This window comes from Symphalangus syndactylus, chromosome 24 (assembly GCF_028878055.3).
Source record: "Symphalangus syndactylus isolate Jambi chromosome 24, NHGRI_mSymSyn1-v2.1_pri, whole genome shotgun sequence".
In the NCBI taxonomy this organism is placed as follows: Eukaryota; Metazoa; Chordata; class Mammalia; order Primates; family Hylobatidae; genus Symphalangus; species Symphalangus syndactylus.
The window spans coordinates 27,134,504-27,154,310 of NC_072446.2; the positions used below are offsets into that span (position 1 = coordinate 27,134,504).

The window sequence follows — 19,807 nt, forward strand, 5'->3', positions numbered from 1 at the left end:
TCCCATCTCTAGTAAAAATACAAAAATTAGCCTGGCATGGTGGTGTGCGTCTGTAGTCCCAGCTACTTGGGAGGCTGAGACATGACAATTGCTTAAACCTGGGAGGCGGAGGTTGCAGTGTGCCGAGATCGTGCCATTGCACTCCAGCCTGGGCGACAGAGTGTGACTCCATCTGGGGGAAAAAAAGAACTTCCAAAATTTTCTTCCTAAATGGCAATAGACTGGCTGTGCCTTCTTTGCCCATCCCCCATTTCCTCTCCTGCTTTCTGCCAGTCTCAAGGTCATGATGGCTGGGGCTTTGACAGCCACCTTAGACATGAGGTATTGCTAAGAATGCAAACCATGTGCAAAAGAGCAAAAAAGGAGCCCAGTGCTGAGTAACGATGGAGCTTTCATGTAGACCTGTACTTTTTAACTTCTATATGAGGATATAACTGTATCTCTTAAGTCATGATCTTTTACTAGCTGTCAAACTGAAACCTGATCCAGGCTTCAACGGATTTTACAACCTGACCTTTGTCAGTCTTAACTCTCCCTTCATTTCCTCAAATCCAACAATCCAGCCAAACGCAATGTATTTTAGCTCCTCAAAGATATGCTCTCTCGGTTTAAAGTCTTCACGAGCTGCTCATTCTGCCTGGCTTATGGGCCGTGCCTGGCTAACTCCCAATCGTCCTTCAGCTAAAAACAGCTCTTCAGTGACCATACAAACTAGGTTAACAGGCCCCTATTTTCTGGTACCAGAGTAGTTCCTCATCATGCTATTTATTACACTGTGAATTGTAGTATTTACTTGATTTTCTCCTCCATAAACAGTAAACTCTGTGAAGGCAGGTATACAGTACAGCCTGTCTTGCTCAAAACTGTATTCCAGATGCCTAGCGTGGGTGTTCCATAAATATTTCTTAAATAAATGGAATGAGTGAGTGATAGGAATATGGGATCGGTTAGAGAGCTAAAGACATATAGTGGGTTTGATATCTTTGCAATATGAAAAATGAAGTGGAATGGTTGGCATATTATTATTAGTTTATTATTTATACCGTGCTCTGTTCCAAAAAGGATGTAAGGAGGCAGCATGGCTTGAGTACCACCTTACTTGATGAGTTAAGGAGTTCACATCCATCTAGAGACACTTGTTTGAGAGACTCTATTAGAAGACTACAGGATGGTTTGGGGGAGGGAAGAGTGCTAAGAAAAGCAGTGGCATCTTGTCCAACCTCATCTTCTCCTCATTTGCAAATCTTATCTCAGGAGTAAGCCAAAAACTGGTGGGAGGGTTGCAGCAGGAAAAAATTAGCAGTAAAGCAGGAGAGGGTTAATTCTTAGAAAGGTACACAATCCCACCATCCTTCCCACCTCTGGTGCCTACTGCAAGTAAAGAGTCTGGTCTTCTCCCAAAAGGCTCTGGCTGGGCCTACGGTCTCATGTGGAGAATAGCCAGCGTGGTCAGTCTGTAGGCAGGGGCCCACTGCTAGCTGCAGGCTCCAGGCTCTGCCCCTCCATCACCCCTTTCCTCCTCTTCATCCGACTGTGCCAAGGGTGTGTCTGCTCCATCATCACTTGGATTTGGGCTATGCAGGTTGGTGGAGGAGTCAGAGGAGGAGGAGGAGGAGGTCCTAGATGTGGTCCTGTCTGATGTAGGCACTGGCAGGCTCAGCTCCTCCAAATGGTTGTCCACCCCTGCCCAGAGAGAAAAGCTGGTCAGGCCACAAACAGGGCTTCAGAGAACTCTTAAAGATTATCTGGCCAGGAGTAACTAAAGCCCACAGTGGGGCAGAGACTTGTCCAAAGTGACTTTGCCAGTCCAGCAAAGAGCCAGGATTAAGATCACCATCTCCTGACTGCCAGCTCCTTCCACGTCATTACACCATGTCTGGGTTCTAGAGTCAGGTCAATCAATGGCAAGAGTTCAAGTTCCACCTACATCACTTATTGCTGCTGAGTGGCTTTGAGCAAGTCACTTTCCCTTTCAAATACTCTGTTCCTCCTCTGCAAAATAAAAGGGATACCTACATCCCCAAAGGTTTTGGGAATAAAACCTAAGAATGCTTATAAAATGTCTGGCATAGTAAGCCATCAATAAATAGTAGCAATTTTAATTAAAAGAATATCTATCTTACAAGTTAAGCATATGGGCTTTGGAGTCAGACAGACATGAATTCCAGTTTATCTACCTTCTGGCTACAATGTGACTTAACTTCTCTGAGCCTAATTTCCTGCTTACAAAATAGGGATTATATCACCTACCCTGATAGGACATTGTAAGGATTGAGATAATATATGTAAAGTACTTTAGTACAGTATTGGAACCTACTAAAGTACTCAATACATATTAATATCATCATAATGACTAAAACTACTTAAGTTGCCAAATATAAAAATTACAATTTTACATTATTTTAATTATAGTGACTAATTATATTAATATAACAAATGTAAAATTAAAGAAGAGATTGACCGTTCCCAGAATTTTGGATTGGAGATGTGTAACCCAGTTCTCCCTCAGGGTCAACTTCCCTAAAATCAGAATAGGCAGCTGTTTCATTGGTAGAAACACCCACTTCCAGCCCTTACTTGTGTACTTCCCCAGCCCAGCCTTGCAGCCTCGTTTCAGAGCCTGACATCCGGCTCTGGCTGACTGGCACTGAAGTCCCCAAAGCAGAGGCGCATACCAGATGACTGGGGGGTTGGTGGAGGATCTTCGCAAGGCAAGAACACATCTGCTCCATCCGGGTCCCCAAGGTCAATAAGTTCTACTTGCTCCAGTGTGTCCACATTCACTTCCATGGATGAGATACTACCTATGGGGGCTGCGGATCAAGAAGTGGGCAAGTCAGGAGGACCCAAGATGCACACCAGGACAGTGAGAGTTACATGTCAGGTCCCAAGTTAGAAGCATAGAGGGCCAAGAAAACCAGAGGGGAGAGAGTGCCACAAGATTCAGGACCCACAGGACATCCTCCCTACCCCACCCCAGTCCCTCTTCTCAGGACTTGGGACTTACGTCTCTGTGACTCGAGATGCAGGTGGGACAGAGGAAAGACAAACTCTGTCTCTGGCTGTAAAATGTCCTCGAAGAATTTTTGCCGCTCCCGAAGGCGGAGCTGCTGGCGCTCCAGGGCGGCGCGAGGATTTGGGTCCATGTCAGCTCCTGCGGGTAGAGGAGCAAAACAAGTACAGCTGCAAAGTCGAAAGAGAAGACAGGGGGGACCTGGGCTTGGGGTGCCCCACTGCAGCCAGCATCCCAGCAGTGGGGCCCCTGGCTCCCGCCTGGACACCTCTGCCCTTGGCGACCTCTTTCCCCTTCCCTGAAACCAAGTGTGTCCCACAAACCAAGTCTCATGCAGAGGCGGGGCTTGCCCTAGCTCCACAAAGGGGATGCCAGTTCCAGGCACTGCAAGAGAGATACTCTGTATTCAGGGAACACAGCCAATGCCCAACTCTCCGTATCATGCCCTCCTGGGAGGGGTTGGAGTGATTGGTTCAGCACAAATCGAGGAGGTACTTTTTCCCCTTAATTGGCCCTGCTTGCCTCAGAAGGCCAGGGACAGGATAGGCTAGAGACAGAGATCTCAGGGTGGAGGGTTCCCTTCCTCCAGTGCTGCAGCTCACCCCTTCCCATCCTTCAAAACCCAGACAAAGGCTAAAGCAACCCTTCCCGCGCCCCTCCCTTTCTCTCCACACACACAAATACACGTACACACGCGTGTGCCATCCACCCCAAACCCTTGCTCTGAAGTCACAGGCCTGACTTCCAGACTAGGCTCTGCCCCTAAGGAAATCACCTTTCTGGTCTTAGTCTCCCCATCTGAAAATGGCATAATCAACCTACCTGCCTCAAATACAAGACCCTGCTTGTGAAGGTGAGCTATTTAGGAGACGACCATCTTTCCTTTGAACTCCAACAGCTCTTTATGCATCCCCCTCCTGGGACACATCTCACTGACTTATCTCCCCATTAGTCATCGAGGAGCAATTAGAAAGGCGGGTTCTGGGTCCAGTTCAGAGCAGGCCTCCTGACCGCTAGGGCTGAGAAGCTGAGACCCGGCCAGAGCCCTGGGGCTATGGGCCAGCCCAGGTCGGTGCATTCACTCCCATTCGCTCATCTCCTTCCCGGCGTTCTGCTCTGAGCCCATCACCAGAGGCAAGGGAGTTTCTAGCTTGAGGATCAGACGTCATCCTCCGCAGACTGCCTTCCCCACCTCATCTGCACCCAGTGTATCCCAGACCCTGGCCAGCTCCACGGGCGCCACAGAGGTGGAGAGGGACCCAAACCTGAGTGGGCAAGGCAGGGCCACGGAAGTGTGGGGAGACCGTGCGGTCGCGGGCCGGCGGCGGAGGAGCTAGGCGCTGACGCCGATTCCCGGGAAAGGCTCTTAGAGCTGCCGCCCAGGTCACAACGCTAAAAATACCCAGGGCCCCTGGAGCCTGTGCTTCAGCAGCGAGGAGGGGGAGGGAGAGGCCGAGGTGGGGGAGCTGACGGGGGCCAGGGGCTCCGGGACACCCCTCTCTTTTCCCCTCCCCCTAACCCCACCGATCTCACGTGACTGAAGGAGCTGCCCCCCCGGGGGGCCGCGGAGCCCACAGCTGGAGAAAGGGAGTTGTTTACGCGACCTATAGGTACTGGAGAGGGGGTGAAGAGATTTGGGGGCAGGAGGCTGCCAGGGGCCGGGCAGGAGCCAGGGAAATGGAGAACTCCCTCTCGGTCTCAGCCCCACCCGCACTGGAGCCAGCAAGAGGGAAAAAATTCCCTAAAAAGGGACACGAGGCGTCGGCGGAGGACGGGGGGAGGGCGCTCCCCCAAGGCCGTTCCCCTCGTGCTCCGGTCCCCTCCGCGGTCCCCCGCGGCACCTGCGCCCACCGCCGCCGGAGCCCTACCTGCAGCGCTGGCGCCCCGGCTGACTCAGTCCGTCCGCTCCAGCGAGGCGGCGGCGGGGGCGTGGGAGCGAGCCGCGCCGGCCGGGGTGGGGCTGCGCCTCCAGGGCTCCCGGGGGACCGACGGGCCCTGGGAGCCGGGAACGAGGAAGAGGCGGGAGGCGGAAGTGGGGGAGGGGCGGCGGCGGACTCACTCTCGCAGCTCGCTCGGCGGTCGGAGGCAGCCCCTGCGAGCGCGGCTACTGGTACTTCCAAGGCGGTCAAAAAGTTACCCGCACGCATCCTTCCTCCCTCCGCCCAGCCGGGCTCCTCTGCACCACCCTCGCCACCGACGCCGGTGCGCTCGTCTCTGCTCGCTCGGATGCACTTGCTGCGCCCCCGCCCCGCGCAGACCCGCGGCGGGCACCCGCGCCGGCTCTGCCCACGCACACTTGATGCTCTGCGCCTTCTGGGCAGCGCCCACGCAACGACTACGCACCCGAACCCTGCCTCCGGCACCCTTGGCCACACTTGCCACACTTACACGCGCGCACTTCTCCAGAGGACGCACGATGGGAAAGAGAGTTGGGACCCGCAGGAGGGGGCAGGGCACTGACCCGGTGCTGCCCAGCAGGGCAGGCGCAAGACGGCGGAGGACCCCTGCCCTCGGACTCGCCCGGCTGCCCCGATTCCTGGCTCTGGGACTAGACAGAGCCGCCGCCCAACCTACCAGCACACTGGGCGGGGTGGGCGCCAGGCCGGCCGGGCGGGTCAGGGCTGGAGGGGTGGGCCGCTGCGCCGCGCCCCCCGACGCCGGCAAGGAGCCAGCACCTCCACGGTGCTAAGAGGGGCGCTGCACTGCTGGCCAGGCGGGGGTGGAGGGGCGAGGCGGCAACTGCGAGAGGAGAAACGTTTGCCCTCTTTTCGCAGCGTCTCCTGGCTCAGACCAGTGCTAGAAGTGTCCAGTCTAGCAGCTCCTGGACCAAGACTCCGTGGCCATTCCCTTCCTCCTCCCTTCCATCCACCCCCTTACGGTCAGAGCTCCGAAGGCAACGTGGTGACGGGTGCGTGGAGGGGAGTGGGGGCATCTCTCTGAGATACTTCTGCCTTGGGGTCACTGGATCATTCATTCGACAAACATCCGCGAGCAAGCCAGGAACTAGGAGTCATCCTTGCCACCTCCCTCTCCCTCGCTGCCCATATTAAAATACACCTCCATTTCCCGTCGATTCTCTTTCCTAAATATCTTTCCAGTCCACCATTCCTTCCGTTTGCCCCACCACCTCCCGCCTGGGCTCCTAATGCAGTAGCCTTCTATCTGGTTTTCTTGTACTCATTCTGGCCCGGCTACACTCTATTCCCTGCATTGCAAGTCAGCTGTCATTTCAGAACACAGGTCTGGTGTGCCCCCCTCGACCCCCCCGCCACGCGGCGTTGCCTAAATTCCTCCACTGTTAGAATAAAATCTGGACGCTGATATCTGAGCCGAGTCTTGAAGACATGAGTTCAACAGGCAGAAAAGAGGGAGAAGGGCATGTGCAGAGGGAGGGAAGTGTGAACAAATCATTGACACATTCAGGTTTTCCTGTCAGGGGACCAGCACTCTGTATAAATACCTAAAGCACTTTCTCTTAACATTATTGGGATCTCAAAACAACCCTGTGAGATAAATACAGCATGCAACTTCCCCACTAGTTTACAAGCATGGAAACTAGTTTGTGGGAGGCAACAAATGCAATGGTTAAGAGCACAGGCAATGCAGTCAGACCCTCTTGGGTTGTAAACCTATTGATGCCTCTAGCCAGCTGGGTACACACTTCTCTGATCCTTGATCTCTTACCTACTAAATAGGAATAATTAATCCCTCCCTCTTATAAGATAATTTATATGAAATGGTTAGTTATAGGACTTGGGCACTTTGGAAATGCTCAGTAATCATAAGCTGTTTTGATGGTAATGGGTTCTGAGAAAGGGAGGGAACTGCTCTCTTCTACAAATTTCTGAAATTATAGGAAGTAAGCCCTAATTGTTAACACTTCTACAGAGCTTATTATGTGCCAGTCACTATTATAAGTGCTTTACAAAAATTAACCCTTTTAATCTTCTTCTTGTTTCCACTTTACAGATACAGAAATTGAGATACAGAGAGGTGAAGGAACTTGTCCCAGGCCCTATAGCTAGTAAGTGATGGACCTGGAATTTAAGCCCAAGTAGACTGCCTCCAGAGACTGTGCTTGTAACCCTTTTATCCTGTGCCTGTTCCCCTTTTATCCTGTTGTAGTTTTCATCTTCTAAAAACTATTTCAGTGGGTTGCTTTGATTCTTATTTTTCATTAATGGATAGAGCAGATACTTCATCTAATTTTCTAGCACAGAAAATGAGGGCCAAGTCAGGAGTATAGTGGCTAAGAGCTTAGCTCACTCCCAGTCATGTCCCCATTTTCAGAGATGTATCCCTTTTTTTTTTTTTTTTTTTTGACAGAGTCTTGCTCTGTTGCCCAGGCTGGAGTGCAGTGGCACAATCTCGGCTCACTGCAACCTCCACCTCCTGTATTCAAGCAATTCTCCCACCTCAGCCTCCTGAGTAGCTGGAATTACAGGTGCACACCACTATGCCTGGCTAATTTTTGTATTTTTGGTAGAGACGGGTTTTTGCCCTGTTGGCCAGGCTGGTCTTGAACTCCTGGCCTCAAATGATCTGCCCACCTCAGCCTCCCAAAGTGCTGGGATTATAGGCATGAGCCACTGTGCCCAGCCCAGATGTATCCTTGAGAACACAACTCCATGGATTATTTTGAGCCCAAGATGAATAAAGATCAGGAACCTCTGTCCCTTCTCTTTGCCATATATTTGCCATAAAGAAGGAATGGAGAGGGGGAAACATCTAACCAGAAAATATTTCAGGGGGCTAAGCTGGACGGGTATCACCCAAAAGAAAGACCCAAGCAGCAGGCCAGGAGTAGGTGGCCAAAAGGTTGAATAGCACCGTGAAAAGGTAGACGGCTTGAGACTCCGGCTTCCATCTAGGAGGCAGAAAGCTGGGAAGAGCATCATTATCAAACTAACAACAGTTTTTAAAAATTGCTGGGTAATTTACAAAATCACAACTTTTGTCAAACTTATCAGAGACCTAAGGTTGCAGAGCAACCAATTAACCTGCATTCCAAAGAAGGACAGGAGCCTCCAAGAAGAGAGGGGATGCAGGCACTCACTCAGTTGTGTAGCAAGAGAAAGACAAGCTCTCCTTACAAGTAGGTGAGAAGAGTTCAGCTAATGTTTATGTTTTTATTTTTCATAGACAAGGTCTCACACTGTCCAGAGGCCGAAGCACAGTAGTGCAGTCATGACTCAGTGAGCTCAAGGTATCCTCCCACTTCAGTCTCCCAAGTATCTAGGACTACAAATGCACATCACCACACATGGCTAATTTTATTTTATTTCATTTTTTGGTAGAGATAGGGTCTTGCTATGTTGTCTAAACTGGTCTCAAACTCCTGGCCTCAAGTGATCCTCCTGCCCCAGCCTCTCAGAGTGCTGGGATTATGGGTGTAAGCCAACATGCCAGGCCAAAATTTTTATGGAATTACTAAAGACCCAGTATGGCTAGCATGACTACATAGAATTTGTAGGAGATACAGACACTGAAGTAATCATAGAAACAACAAAACTCAAACCTAATTCAACTCCTGAAAAAACTGACTGAATCCCCCACACTAATGGCCTAAGAGAAGAAGAGATATGACAATCTCCAGGCATAAATAATAATGAACTCGGTCCTTGCTATTATAAACGCTGTGTCCAAAACTCAATAAAAAATTACAACACAGGCCGGGCACAGTGGCTCACACCTGTAATCTCAATACTTGGGGAGGCTGAGGTGGATGGATCACCTGACATCAGGAGTTCGAGACCAGCCTGGCCAACACAGTGAAATCCCATCTTCACTGAAATTACAAAAATTAGCTGGGCATGGTGGTGGGTGCCTGTAATCCCAGCTATTTGGGAGGCTCAGGCAGGAGAATCGCTTGAACCTGGGAAGCAGAGGTTGCAGTGAGCTGAGATTGCGCCATTGCACTCCAGTCTGGTTGACAAAAGTGAAACTCTATCTCAAAAACAAACAAACAAAAATTACAACACACACACACACACACAAATTTTAAAATACCAAAAAAACCTACTGTCAAGAGACAAAGCAGGCCAGGTGTGGTGGCTTATACCTATAATCCAGCACTTTGGGATGCCAAGGCAGATGGAATGCTTGAGGCCAGGAGTCTGAAGACCAGTCTGGGCAATATCGTAAGGCCCTGTTTCTATATTAAAGAGAGAAAAAGAGAGAGAAAGAGAAAGTGAGAGAGACAGAGAAAGCAAGACCAGGTGCAAGATGCAGATGCTGTAGTTACCTGACACAGAACTTAAGACAACTATAAGTAATACGTGAATATGAAAGGCTCTTGTGGAAAATGTAGACAATACGAAAGAACAAAAGGGGAATTTTTGCAGAAATATGAAGACTACAAAAAAAGAGACATAGAGAAATGCTAGAAATAAGAAAAAACACATATATATAACAAATTTGAAGAATGCTGTTGACAGGCTTATCAGTATACTAGCCCTTTCTCACACTACTACAAGGACACATCTGACTGGGTAATTTATAAATGAGAGATGTTTAATTAACTTACAGTTCCACAGGGCTGGGGAAGCCTCAGGAAACTTACAATCATGGCAGAAGGGGAAGCAAACACGTCCTTCTTCACATGGTGGCAGCAAGAAGTGCCGAGCGAAGGGGGAAGCCCCTTATAAAACCATCAGATCTCACGAGAAGTAACTCACTATCATGAGAACAGGATGGGGGAAACCACCCCTATGATTCAACTGTCTTCACCTGGTCCCTCCCATGACATGTGGGGATTATGGGAACCACAATTCAAGATGAGATTTGGGTGGGGACACAGTCAAACCATATAATTTTGCCCCAGCCCTCCCAAATCTCATGTCCTCACAATTCAAAACACAATTATGTGCTTCCAACAGTCCTCCAAAGTCTTAACTTGTTCCAGTATTAACCCAAAAGTCCAAGTCCAAAGTCTCTTCTGAGACAAGGCAAATCCCTTCCACCTAAGAGCCTGTAAAATCAAAGGCAAGTTAATTACTTCCTAGATATAATGGGGTTATAGGCATTGGGTAAATACCCTCATTCTAAACAGGAGAAATTGAAGGGGTAAATTGGCCCAAACAAAGGGGCTACAGGCCCCATGCAAGTCTGAAATCCAATAGGGCAGTCATTAAACCTGAAAGCTCCAAAATAATATCCTTTGATTCCAGGTCTCATATCCAGGTCACACTGATGCAAGAGGTGGGATCCCACAGCCTTGGGCTGCTCCACTCCTGTGGCTTTGCAGGGTAGAGGCCCCCTCCCTGCTGCTTTCATGGCTGGCATTGAGTGTCTGCAACTTTTCCAGACACTCAGTGCAAGCTGTCGGTGGATCTACCATTCAGAGGTCTGAAGGACAGTGGCCCTCTTCTCACAGCTCCACTAAGCAATGCCCCAGTGGGGACTCTGTGTGTAGGATCTGACCCCACATTTCCCTTCCGCACTGCCCTAGCAGAGGTTCTCCATGAGGGCTCTGCCCCTGCAGCAGACTTCTGCCTGGACATCCACGCATTTCCATACAACCTCTGAAATCTAGGTTCTGAAATCTTGCATTCTGCACACCTGCTGGCCCAATACCTCATGGAGGCTGCCAAGGCTTGGGGCTTGCACCCTCTGAAGCAATAGCCCGAGCTATCCTTGGCCCCTTTTTGCCATGGCTGGAGTGGCTGGGATGCAGGGCACCAAGTCCTGAGGCAGCACACAGCAAGGGAGTGCTGGACCTGGCCCAGGAAACCATTTTTCCCTCCTAGGCCTCTGGGCCTATGATGGGAGGGGCTGCTGTGTAGGTCTCCGGTATGCCCTGGAGACATTTTCCCCATTGTCTTGGTGATTAACATTTGTCTCCTTGTTACTTATGCAAATTTCTGTAAGGGGCTTGAAGTTCTCCCAGAAAAAAATGGGTTTTTCTTTTCTGTCATATCATCAGTCTGCAAATTTTCCAAATGTTTATTCTCTGCTTCCTCTTGAATGCTTTGCCACTTAGAAATTTCTCCTGCCAAATACCCTAAATCATCTCTCTCAAGTTCAAAGTTCCACAGATCTCTAGGGCAGGGGCAAAATGCCACCAGTCTCTTTGCATTGCAAGAGTGAACTTTCCTCCAGTTCCCAACTAGTTCCTCATTTCCATCTGAGACCACCTCATCCTAGATTTCATTGTCCATATCACTATTAGCATTTTGGTCAAAGCCATTCGACAGTCTCTAGGAAGTTCCAAACCTTCTCACATTTTCCTGTCTTTTGAGCCCTCTAAGACTTTAGGAAGTTCCACATTTTCCCACATTTTCCTTCTTCTGAGCCCTCCAAACTGTTCCAACCTCTATCTGTTACCCAGTTCCAAAGCTGCTTCCACATTTTCAGGTATCTTTATAGCAGCACCTCATTCTACCAATACCAATTTACTGTATTAGTCTGTTCTCACATGGCTATAAGCACATACCTGAGACTGGGTAGTTTACAAACAAAAGAGGTTTAATTGACCCACTGTTCCACAGGGCTGGGGAGGCCTCAGGAAACTTACAATCATGGTGGAAGAGGAAGCAAACACGTCCTTCTTCATGTGGCGGCAGCAAGGAGAAGTGCCCGGGGAAGGGGGAAGCCCCTTATAAAACCATCAGATCTTGTGAGAACTAACTCACTATCATGAGAACAGGATGGGGGAACCACCCTCATGATTCAATTATCTCCACCTGGTCTCTCCCATGACACATGGGGATTATGGGAACCACAATTCAAGATGAGATTTGGGTGGTGACACAACCAAACCATATCAATCAGTAAACTCAACATAGCTGAGGAAGTAACCAGTGAACTTGAAGATAGGTCAATAGAGAATACTCAAACTGAAACAGAAAGAGAAAAGAGTGAAACAAACAAACAAAAACCAGAACAAATATTCAAGCGCTAACATATAAGTGATTCATATCCCAGAAGGAGAAGAAACAGAGAAAAAGTATATATATATATGTAGATACAATATTTATTTGTAGATATAATAGCTAATAATTTTCCAAAAATAATGAAAGATATCAAACCACAGAGCCAAGAAACTCACAGAATCCAGAAAAGATTAAATGCTAATATACAAACACAACAAAGAAGCACAAGCAAACACAACCTAATACATCATATTCAAATTGCTGAAAACCAAAGATAAAGAGGAAATATTGAAGGCATCTAGAGGAAAAAGGCACACTCCCTACAGAGGAACAAAGAATTACAGAAGACTTCTCATCAGAAATTATATGACCAGAAAATAATAGAGTCATATCTTTAAAATGCTGAAAGACAAAAAACTGCCAATCCAGAATTCTATACCTAGCAAAAACATCTTTCAAACATGAAGGAAATACACTTTTTCAGATTAAAAAAAAAGAGAGAGAAAATTCATTATCAGTGGACCAGCAGTATAAGAAATGGCAGTGGAAGTTCTCTAAGCAGAAGAAATATGATACCTGAGAGAAACTTGGATCTACATAAAGAAATGATGATCTCTGGAAATGGATAGAATAAAGGTAAATATAAGAGACACTGTTGGCCAGGCGCGGTGGCTCACGCTTGTAATCCCAGCACTTTGGGAGGCCGAGGCAGGCGGATCACGAGGTCAGGAGATCAAGACCACGGTGAAACCCTGTCTCTACTAAAAATACAAAAAAAATTAGCCGGGCATGGTGGCAGGTGCCTGTAGTCCCAGCTACTCAGAGAGGCTGAGGCAGGAGAATGGCGTGAACCCGGGAGGTGGAGCTTGCAGTGAGCCGAGATTGCGCTACTGCACTCCAGCCTGGGCGATAGAGTGAGACTCCGTCTCAAAAAAAAAAAAAAAAAAAAAAAAGAGACACTGTTTCTCATTTTTACTCACTTTAAAAGGTAACTGCTTTACTAAAGCAATGCATTGTGGCCTCATAGCATATATAAAAGTGAAATGTATGACAATAACAACAGTAAAAATGAGGAGATGGAGGAATGGGAAATATGCTGTTAAAGGGTCCTTATGATATATAAGAAGTGGTATAACATTATTTGAAGATAGACTGATTAAAGATATAGTAAATTCAATAGCAACCACTAAAAAAATGTTTTTAGAGAGGTGTAAGTAACAAGCCAATAATAGAGAGAAAATGGAATCATAAAAATGCTGGAATAGGTAACTGTGAGATGATGGATATGTTCATTTGCTTCACTATAGTAAACGCTTTACTATCTCTATGTATCCCATAACATCATGTTGTGTACCTTAAACATATACAATAAAATTTATTTTTTAAAATGACTGTTGAACATGAAAACAAGTACATATAATAATTTTTTCTAATGTTGGGAAGCTTCCTCCCTGGGCCACTTGTGTCCGATATGTCTTGCTGAGTATGTCAAGATCACAAGGCCCTGACCTCTCTTTCACCTGGGTCCTTGTTCAGGATTGTTAGTAGAACTAGAGTTTTGAAAGGTGAGATCATTTCTGAGACCAAGGCAGGCTTGCTTACTGCTTGCTATAAAAATGTCCTGGGACCAGGCGTGGTGGCTCATGCTTGTAATCCCAGCACTTTGAGAGGCTGAGGTAGGAGGATCACTTGAGCCCAGGAATTTGAGACCAGCCTAAGCAACACAGTGAGACCCTGTCTCAAATAAATAAATAAACAAATAATAAAATAAAATAAAATAAAAGTGCTGGGCCTAGGTCCGTCAGCTACAATGCAAACCCACTGTGTGAATACCATGCATCTGGGCTCACCGCATCATCTGTTGAATGTAGGACCAGGGGAACCAATACAACTATGCTGATGTTCACACTGTTTTGTTGTGCTATGAATAATAAACTGTTTCAATCAGATGCAATACATCTTGTCTACTTGCAGCACCCATGAGATTGGGAGTTTTCCTTTTCAAAACATAATCCAAATCAAGGAAGAAAAAAGAAAAAAAGCACAGATGCAAGATTAGAAAACAAATAACAAGATGATAGATTTTAATCCACTGTATCAGTAAAAAGACAATCAATTAAAAGACAAATTATCAGATTGGGAGCAAAGTAAGAGTCAATAATATGTTGTCCACAAGACCCACTTTAAATATAAAGAAACATATGGGTTAAAAGTAAAAGGATGTATAGAGGAATTGGAACCCCCCCCAAAAAAATGAATGGAATAAGATACACCATACAAACACGAAACCAAGCAAGTTGGAGTGACAGTATTAATATCAGACAAAGTAGATTTAAGAAGGACTATTACCAGGGATGAAAAGTGGTATTATTTAATAATAAAAGGTTCAATTCATCAAGAAGACTTAACAGTCATAAGAGTGTATATACTAACAATAGAGCTTCAAAAATATATGAAGTAAAAACCAGTAGACCGGAAATAAGAAACAGAAAAAATCTATATTGCACCTAGAGAATTCAACTCTTCTCTCTCAATAATCAATAAAATAAGTAGACCAAAAAAAGCAAGGATATAGAAAACCTTAACACTATCATTAATTTCTCCTAATTATATTCATGACACTTTACCCACCAACAGCAGAATAAACATTCTTTTGAGCTGCACATACAACATTCAATGAGAGATTAATCATATTCTGGGCCATAAAAACAATCCTCGACAAATTTAGAAGAATTTAAATTATGTTGTATGACCATAACAGAATTAAATAGAAATAATAACAGAAAGATAACTGAAAAACAATCCCAATACTTCAAAATAAAACATGAGTCAAAGATGAAGTCCAAGGGATATTAGAAAATACATGGTTGGGTGCAGTGGCTCAGGCCTGTAATCCTAGCACTTTGGGAGGTTGAGGCAGGTGGATCGCTTGACCTTGAATTTGAGACCAGCCTGGGCAACATGGCAAAACCTCGTCTCTACAAAAAATATAAAAATTAGCTGGGCATGATGGCTCATGCCTGTATTCCCAGCTATTTGGAGGCCTGAGGTAGGAGGATAACTTGATCCTGGGAAGTGGAGGTTGCAGTGAGCTGAGATGCCACCACCGCACTCCAGCCTGGGCAACTGAGCGAGACCCTGACTCAAAAAAATAAAAAATGTTGAACCAGGCACAGCAGCTCATGCCTGTAGTCTCAGCATTTTGGGAGACTAGCTGGGAGGATCACTTGAGCCCACAAGTTTGCTTACTGCTTGCTATAAAAATGTCCTGGGACCAGGATCACTGGCAGAAACTTCATCTCTACAAAATATACAAAAATTAGCCAGGCATGGTGGTGCATGCCTGTGTCCCAGCTACTCATGAGGCTGAGGCAAGAAAATCGTTTGAGCCTGGGAGGTCAAGGCTGCAGTGAACTGAGATCACACCACTGCACTGTAGCCCAGGTAACAGAGTGAAACCCCATCTCAAAAAAATAATAAAATAGGCGGGGTGTGGTGGCTCATGCCTGTAATCTCAGCACTTTGGGAGGCCCAGACAGGTGGATCACTGAAGGTCAGGAGTTCAAGACCAGCCTGGCCAACATGGTGAAACCCCGTCTCTACTAAAAATACAAAAATTAGCTGGGCGTGGTGGTGGGTGCCTCTAATCCCAGCTACTTGGGAGGCTGAGGCACAAGAATCACTTGAATCCAAGAGGCGGAGGTTGCAGTGAGCCGAGATCATGCCACTGCATTCCAGCCTGGGTGATAGAGCGAGACTTGAAGAAGAAGAAGAAAGAAGAGGAGGAGGACGACGAAGAGGAAGAAAAAAGAAGAAAGAAGAAGAAAAAAGAGAGAAGAAGAAATGGCCAGGTGCAGTGGCTCATGCCTGTAATTCCAACACTTTGGGAGGCTGAGATGGGTGGATCACTTGAGGTCAGAAGTTCGAGATCAGCCTGGCCAACATGGTGAAACCCCGTCTCTACTAAAAATACCAAAATCAGCCGGACATGGTAGCATGCATCTGTAATCCCAGCTACTTGGGAGGCTGAGGCAGGAGAATCACTTGAACTTGGGAGGCGGAGGTTGCAGTGAGCCGAGATCACGCCATTGTACTCCAGCCTAGGCAACAGAGCGAGACTGTCTAAAAAAAAAGAGGAAAAAGAAAAAAAGAAAAACATATTGGATGGAATAAAATTGAAATGCCACAGTCAGCCACCAAAACACCTCGCAATGTTCCTTACCACCTGTTATGTATATCTGGGCAGTCCTCTCCTACACTGTACCAAGGTTATGTCATGGGATCCTTCGGGTGTCACTTTGTCAGTGCAAAACCTCTGTGGCTGGTGGTGCCTCTGCTGGAGTTTTGCTTGTGCGCACTTGTTCTGCCCACTCACCTGGCAGGCTGCGCTTGGCTAGTGCTACCAGCCCGGATCCCATGCCTGCCAAGGGTAAGCCAGGCATGGAGTGGTGGGGGGTGTGTGAGCAAGCGTGAGGTCCAGTCACCGCACACAGCCAGGCACACAAGCTGCTGCGGCCACGTGAGCAGCTCCAGGCACTGACACAGGCACCAGCTCCATGCAAGGCTGTGGCTGGACCAGACCTACCCCAAGCAACTTCCGCTGTAGGCACCAGCGTCTGGACCAGGGGAACGCAGTGGCACCTGAAAGCTCTGAGACACCAGGAACTGCAGAGCCCCAAAGAGGATGTTACAGCATGTCACAGCCCTGCCTCGGGGAGCCCCGAGATCTGGGCCCCCAGAAGGGCCGCAGCTTGTCTCTCTTTCTCATCACCGGCAGCAGCTCAGCGAGGTGGGGGTGCTGTATTTCAGGGGGTGGAGTCCGGCGCTGGCAGAAGGCAGGAGAACTAGTGTGTTAGCGCTCTGGCTTGGAGAATCCTGAGGTCTGGGCCTCCAGAAGGGTCTCCGCTTTTCACTCCAGCAGTTCAGGAGCGTGTCACTGCCTGCACCTCAGTGAGCTAGCCAGGAACATGTTACAGCCCCTTTAGCTCCCACCTGCAGCTCAGCAAGCCAGCCAGGAAAGTGTTACAGCTCCTTTTACTCCTGCATTTGAGAGGTCATGAGTTCTTGACCAGCATCCATGAAGAATGACGTTACACAGACAACTGGAAGGTGAGCAAGGCAGAGAACAGCTTTATTGGGTGACCAAACAGCTCTCAGAAGAGAGGAGACCCGAAGTGGGTAGCTCCTATCTGCAGGCAGGTAGTCCCAACGAGTCCATGAATCTGGCTGGGTCAGGAAAAAGCACCATCTGATTGGCCGAAAGGCATCAAGGAAGTTCTCATTCCAGGTAGTGGACTCCATCCAGAACTCGCAGCCTGGCTGTCAGGCTTCAGGTCACCCCTGGCTTGAAGGTGGGGTTTCACCAGGGACCCACCCCTTCCCACCTAGGAACCTGTCTGCCTCCCGCCACCATTAGTTTCCCTATGTGACCCACAGGATATGCCAGAAATGATGGTATGTCACTTCTAAAATTCAAATTAAAAAAAAAAAAAAAAAAAAGACTGCAGCTTCTGTCTTGAGTGTGTACTCTATTTTTTGGGTCATTCACTCTGGGAGAAGCAAGCTGCCATTTTGTCAACAGCCCTATAGAGAGGCCCACATGGCAAGGAAAGAAAGCTTCCAGCCAAGAGCTCGTGAAGGCTGAGGCCTGCCAGCAACCACATGATTGAGTATGGAAATTGATAAAATTGCCCTAGTAAAATCTTGGGATAATTACAGCCCTGGCCAGCAGTTTGACTGAAACCTCATGGGAAATAGGCAGAACCACTCAGTTAAACCACTCCTGGATTCCTGATACTTAAGCACTTTGAGATAGTAAATACTTCTTGTTTTAAGCTGATTATGCAGCAATAGGTAACATATTAAAATTCTGTTCATTGGAACATACAAAGAAAAAAATTTTTTAAAGGGGAAAAGAAAGATTTTGGTACTGGGTAAAGTACTGCTGTAACAGTACTCTAATATGCAGGAGTGGCATTAGAATTGGACTTTGAGAAGAGTGTAGTAAAAACCTAAAGTGCCTTGAAGAAGCTGTTAAAGAAGCCTCAGCCCTTAGATAAGGTGCAGTGAGGGTATGCAGGAACATGAAGTAAATACTGTTTTTCTGTTTTTTTGTTTTTTGGGTTTTTTTGTTGTTTTTTGTTTTGTTTTTGACAGAGTGTTGCTCTTGTTGATCTCAGCTCACTGCAACTTCTGCCTCCCAGGTTCAGGTGATTCTCCTGCCTCAGCCTCCCAAGTAGCTGGGATTACAGGTGCATGCCATCACACCTGGCTTTTTTTAGTAGAGGCAGGGTTTCACCATGTTGTTTAGGCTGGTCCAGAACTCCTGACCTCAGGTGATCCACCTGCCTCGGCCTCCCAAAGTGCTGGGATTACAGGCATGAACCACCATGCCCAGAAAAGTGAAGTAAATACTATTGGAAACTACACTGTGACACAAAAATTAGCAACCCTGTTGCCTTCAATAAAGTGGAAAACAGAAAATGTGCCTAATGAATTTGATGATCTAAGTAAAGCAATTTCCAAGCAAAATGTTAAAGGCGCCACCTGCTTTCTTCTTGCTGCCTATAGTGAAAGGGAGGAGCAAAGGGATAAACTAAAGCAAGAGCTCTCCAGTGAGAGTGATACTGCCTCCCAAGGGATATTTAGCAATGTCTGGAGGCATTTTTAGATGTCAAAGCTGGGGAGGTTGCTACTGCCATCTAGTTGGCAGAGGCCAAGGATGCTGTTAAATATCCTACAATATATAAGGCACCCCCCTCAAACCACCCCAATCCCCCCACCAAACACACACACATCAAATAATTACCCTAGCTGAAATACCAACAGGGCTCAAGTTGAAAAACCCTGAACTTTTTAAAAGGAAAGAATGTTAAACATGAAAGAGCTAAGACTTCATGATTTAGAAAATGCTCATCCTCTCCAAATAGCAGATGATAGTAAAAATTTAAAAATGGCTTCCTAGAAAAACTCAAACACAGGGCACTGCCAGGAAAGCCTGGTCCAAATATGAAACTGAGAATATTAATGTCCAGCCTGGCCAACATGGTAAAAGCCCATCTCTACTAAAAATACAAAAAATTAGCTGGGCGTGGTGGCACATGCCTATAATTCCAGCTACTGCGGAGGCAGAAGAATCACTTGAAACTGGGAGGTGGAGGTTGCAGCGAGCCGAGATCACACCACTGCACTCCAGCCTGGGCGACACAGAGAGACCCCGTCTCAAAAAAAAAAAAAAAGAATATTAACGTAAAATCTTTTGTTAATATCTCAGAAAGACTTAAGGCAGTGCCTCAGAATACTATTCAGTCATATTTTAAAAGTCTAAACAAATTATGGATATGTCTCACAAATCCTCCAAATCAAAACAATAGTGATTCTGGGAATCTGACAGCTCATTGTTGTCTCTTAGCCATCTCAGCAGAAGCCTAGAGTAGAGAAGGGCTTATTGCAGAGAAATCTGTGGGCATGTCTTTTGTCTAACAGAGTAATATTGAATAAGATTCAAAGCGACTCACAAGTTTTAAAAAGGATTATGTATCCAAAAACATCTCCACCTTGGATTTGCAGGGATAAAAAGAGTGCAAATAAAAAGAGGATTTCTGCCAGGCACGGTGGCTCATGCCTATAATCCCAGAACTTGGGGAGGCCAATGTGGGCAGATCACCTGAGGTCAGGAGTTCAAGACCAGCCTGGCCAACATGGTGAAACCTCACCTCTACTAAATATACAAAAATTAGCTGGGTGTGGTGGTGCACACCTGTAATCCTAGCTACTCGGGAGGCTGAGGCACAAGAATCTCTTGAACCTGGGGGCTGGAGGTTGCACTGAGGGGGGACTGCGCCACTGCACTCCAGCCTGGGTGACAGAGCGAGACTCCATCTCAAAAAAAATAATAAAAATTTTTAAAAAGAGGATTTCT

The 19,807-nt window shown here is 47.0% G+C and overlaps 2 protein-coding genes and 1 long non-coding RNA gene across 11 annotated transcripts in view; 1 reads left to right on the plus strand and 2 right to left on the minus strand.

Annotated features, from left to right (window-relative positions):
* Positions 1–1,011: 1,011 nt before the first annotated feature.
* Positions 1,012–9,132, minus strand: DBNDD2 (dysbindin domain containing 2). 8 transcript variants are annotated; one of them, XM_055265021.2, is made up of 4 exons: positions 9,075–9,132; positions 3,008–3,154; positions 2,676–2,813; positions 1,012–1,683 (listed from the first exon to the last, which is right to left on the minus strand). In XM_055265021.2, exons 2-4 carry the CDS (start codon positions 3,144–3,146, stop codon positions 1,475–1,477), a joined length of 486 nt encoding a protein of 161 aa, XP_055120996.1. In that variant the 5' UTR covers positions 3,147–3,154; positions 9,075–9,132; the 3' UTR covers positions 1,012–1,474. The 8 variants fall into 8 exon arrangements, with proteins under 8 accessions (XP_055120996.1, XP_055120993.1, XP_055120995.1 ...); XM_055265018.2 differs by lacking the exon at positions 9,075–9,132 and adding an exon at positions 9,036–9,050; XM_055265020.2 differs by lacking the exon at positions 9,075–9,132 and adding an exon at positions 5,475–5,530.
* Positions 3,737–6,332, plus strand: LOC134735848 (uncharacterized). 2 transcript variants are annotated; one of them, XR_010119388.1, is made up of 2 exons: positions 3,737–3,866; positions 5,788–6,332. It is a non-coding gene; the product is annotated as an uncharacterized lncRNA (long non-coding RNA). The 2 variants fall into 2 exon arrangements; XR_010119387.1 differs by lacking the exon at positions 3,737–3,866 and adding an exon at positions 4,560–4,623.
* Positions 9,105–19,807, minus strand: part of SYS1 (SYS1 golgi trafficking protein) — a 41,437-nt gene continuing 30,734 nt past the window's right edge. Inside the window, exon 3 of the mRNA XM_055265008.2 lies at positions 9,105–9,167. Coding sequence (XP_055120983.2) covers position 9,167 — 1 coding nt within the window. The 3' untranslated portion in view covers positions 9,105–9,166. The remainder of the gene's footprint in view (positions 9,168–19,807) is intronic.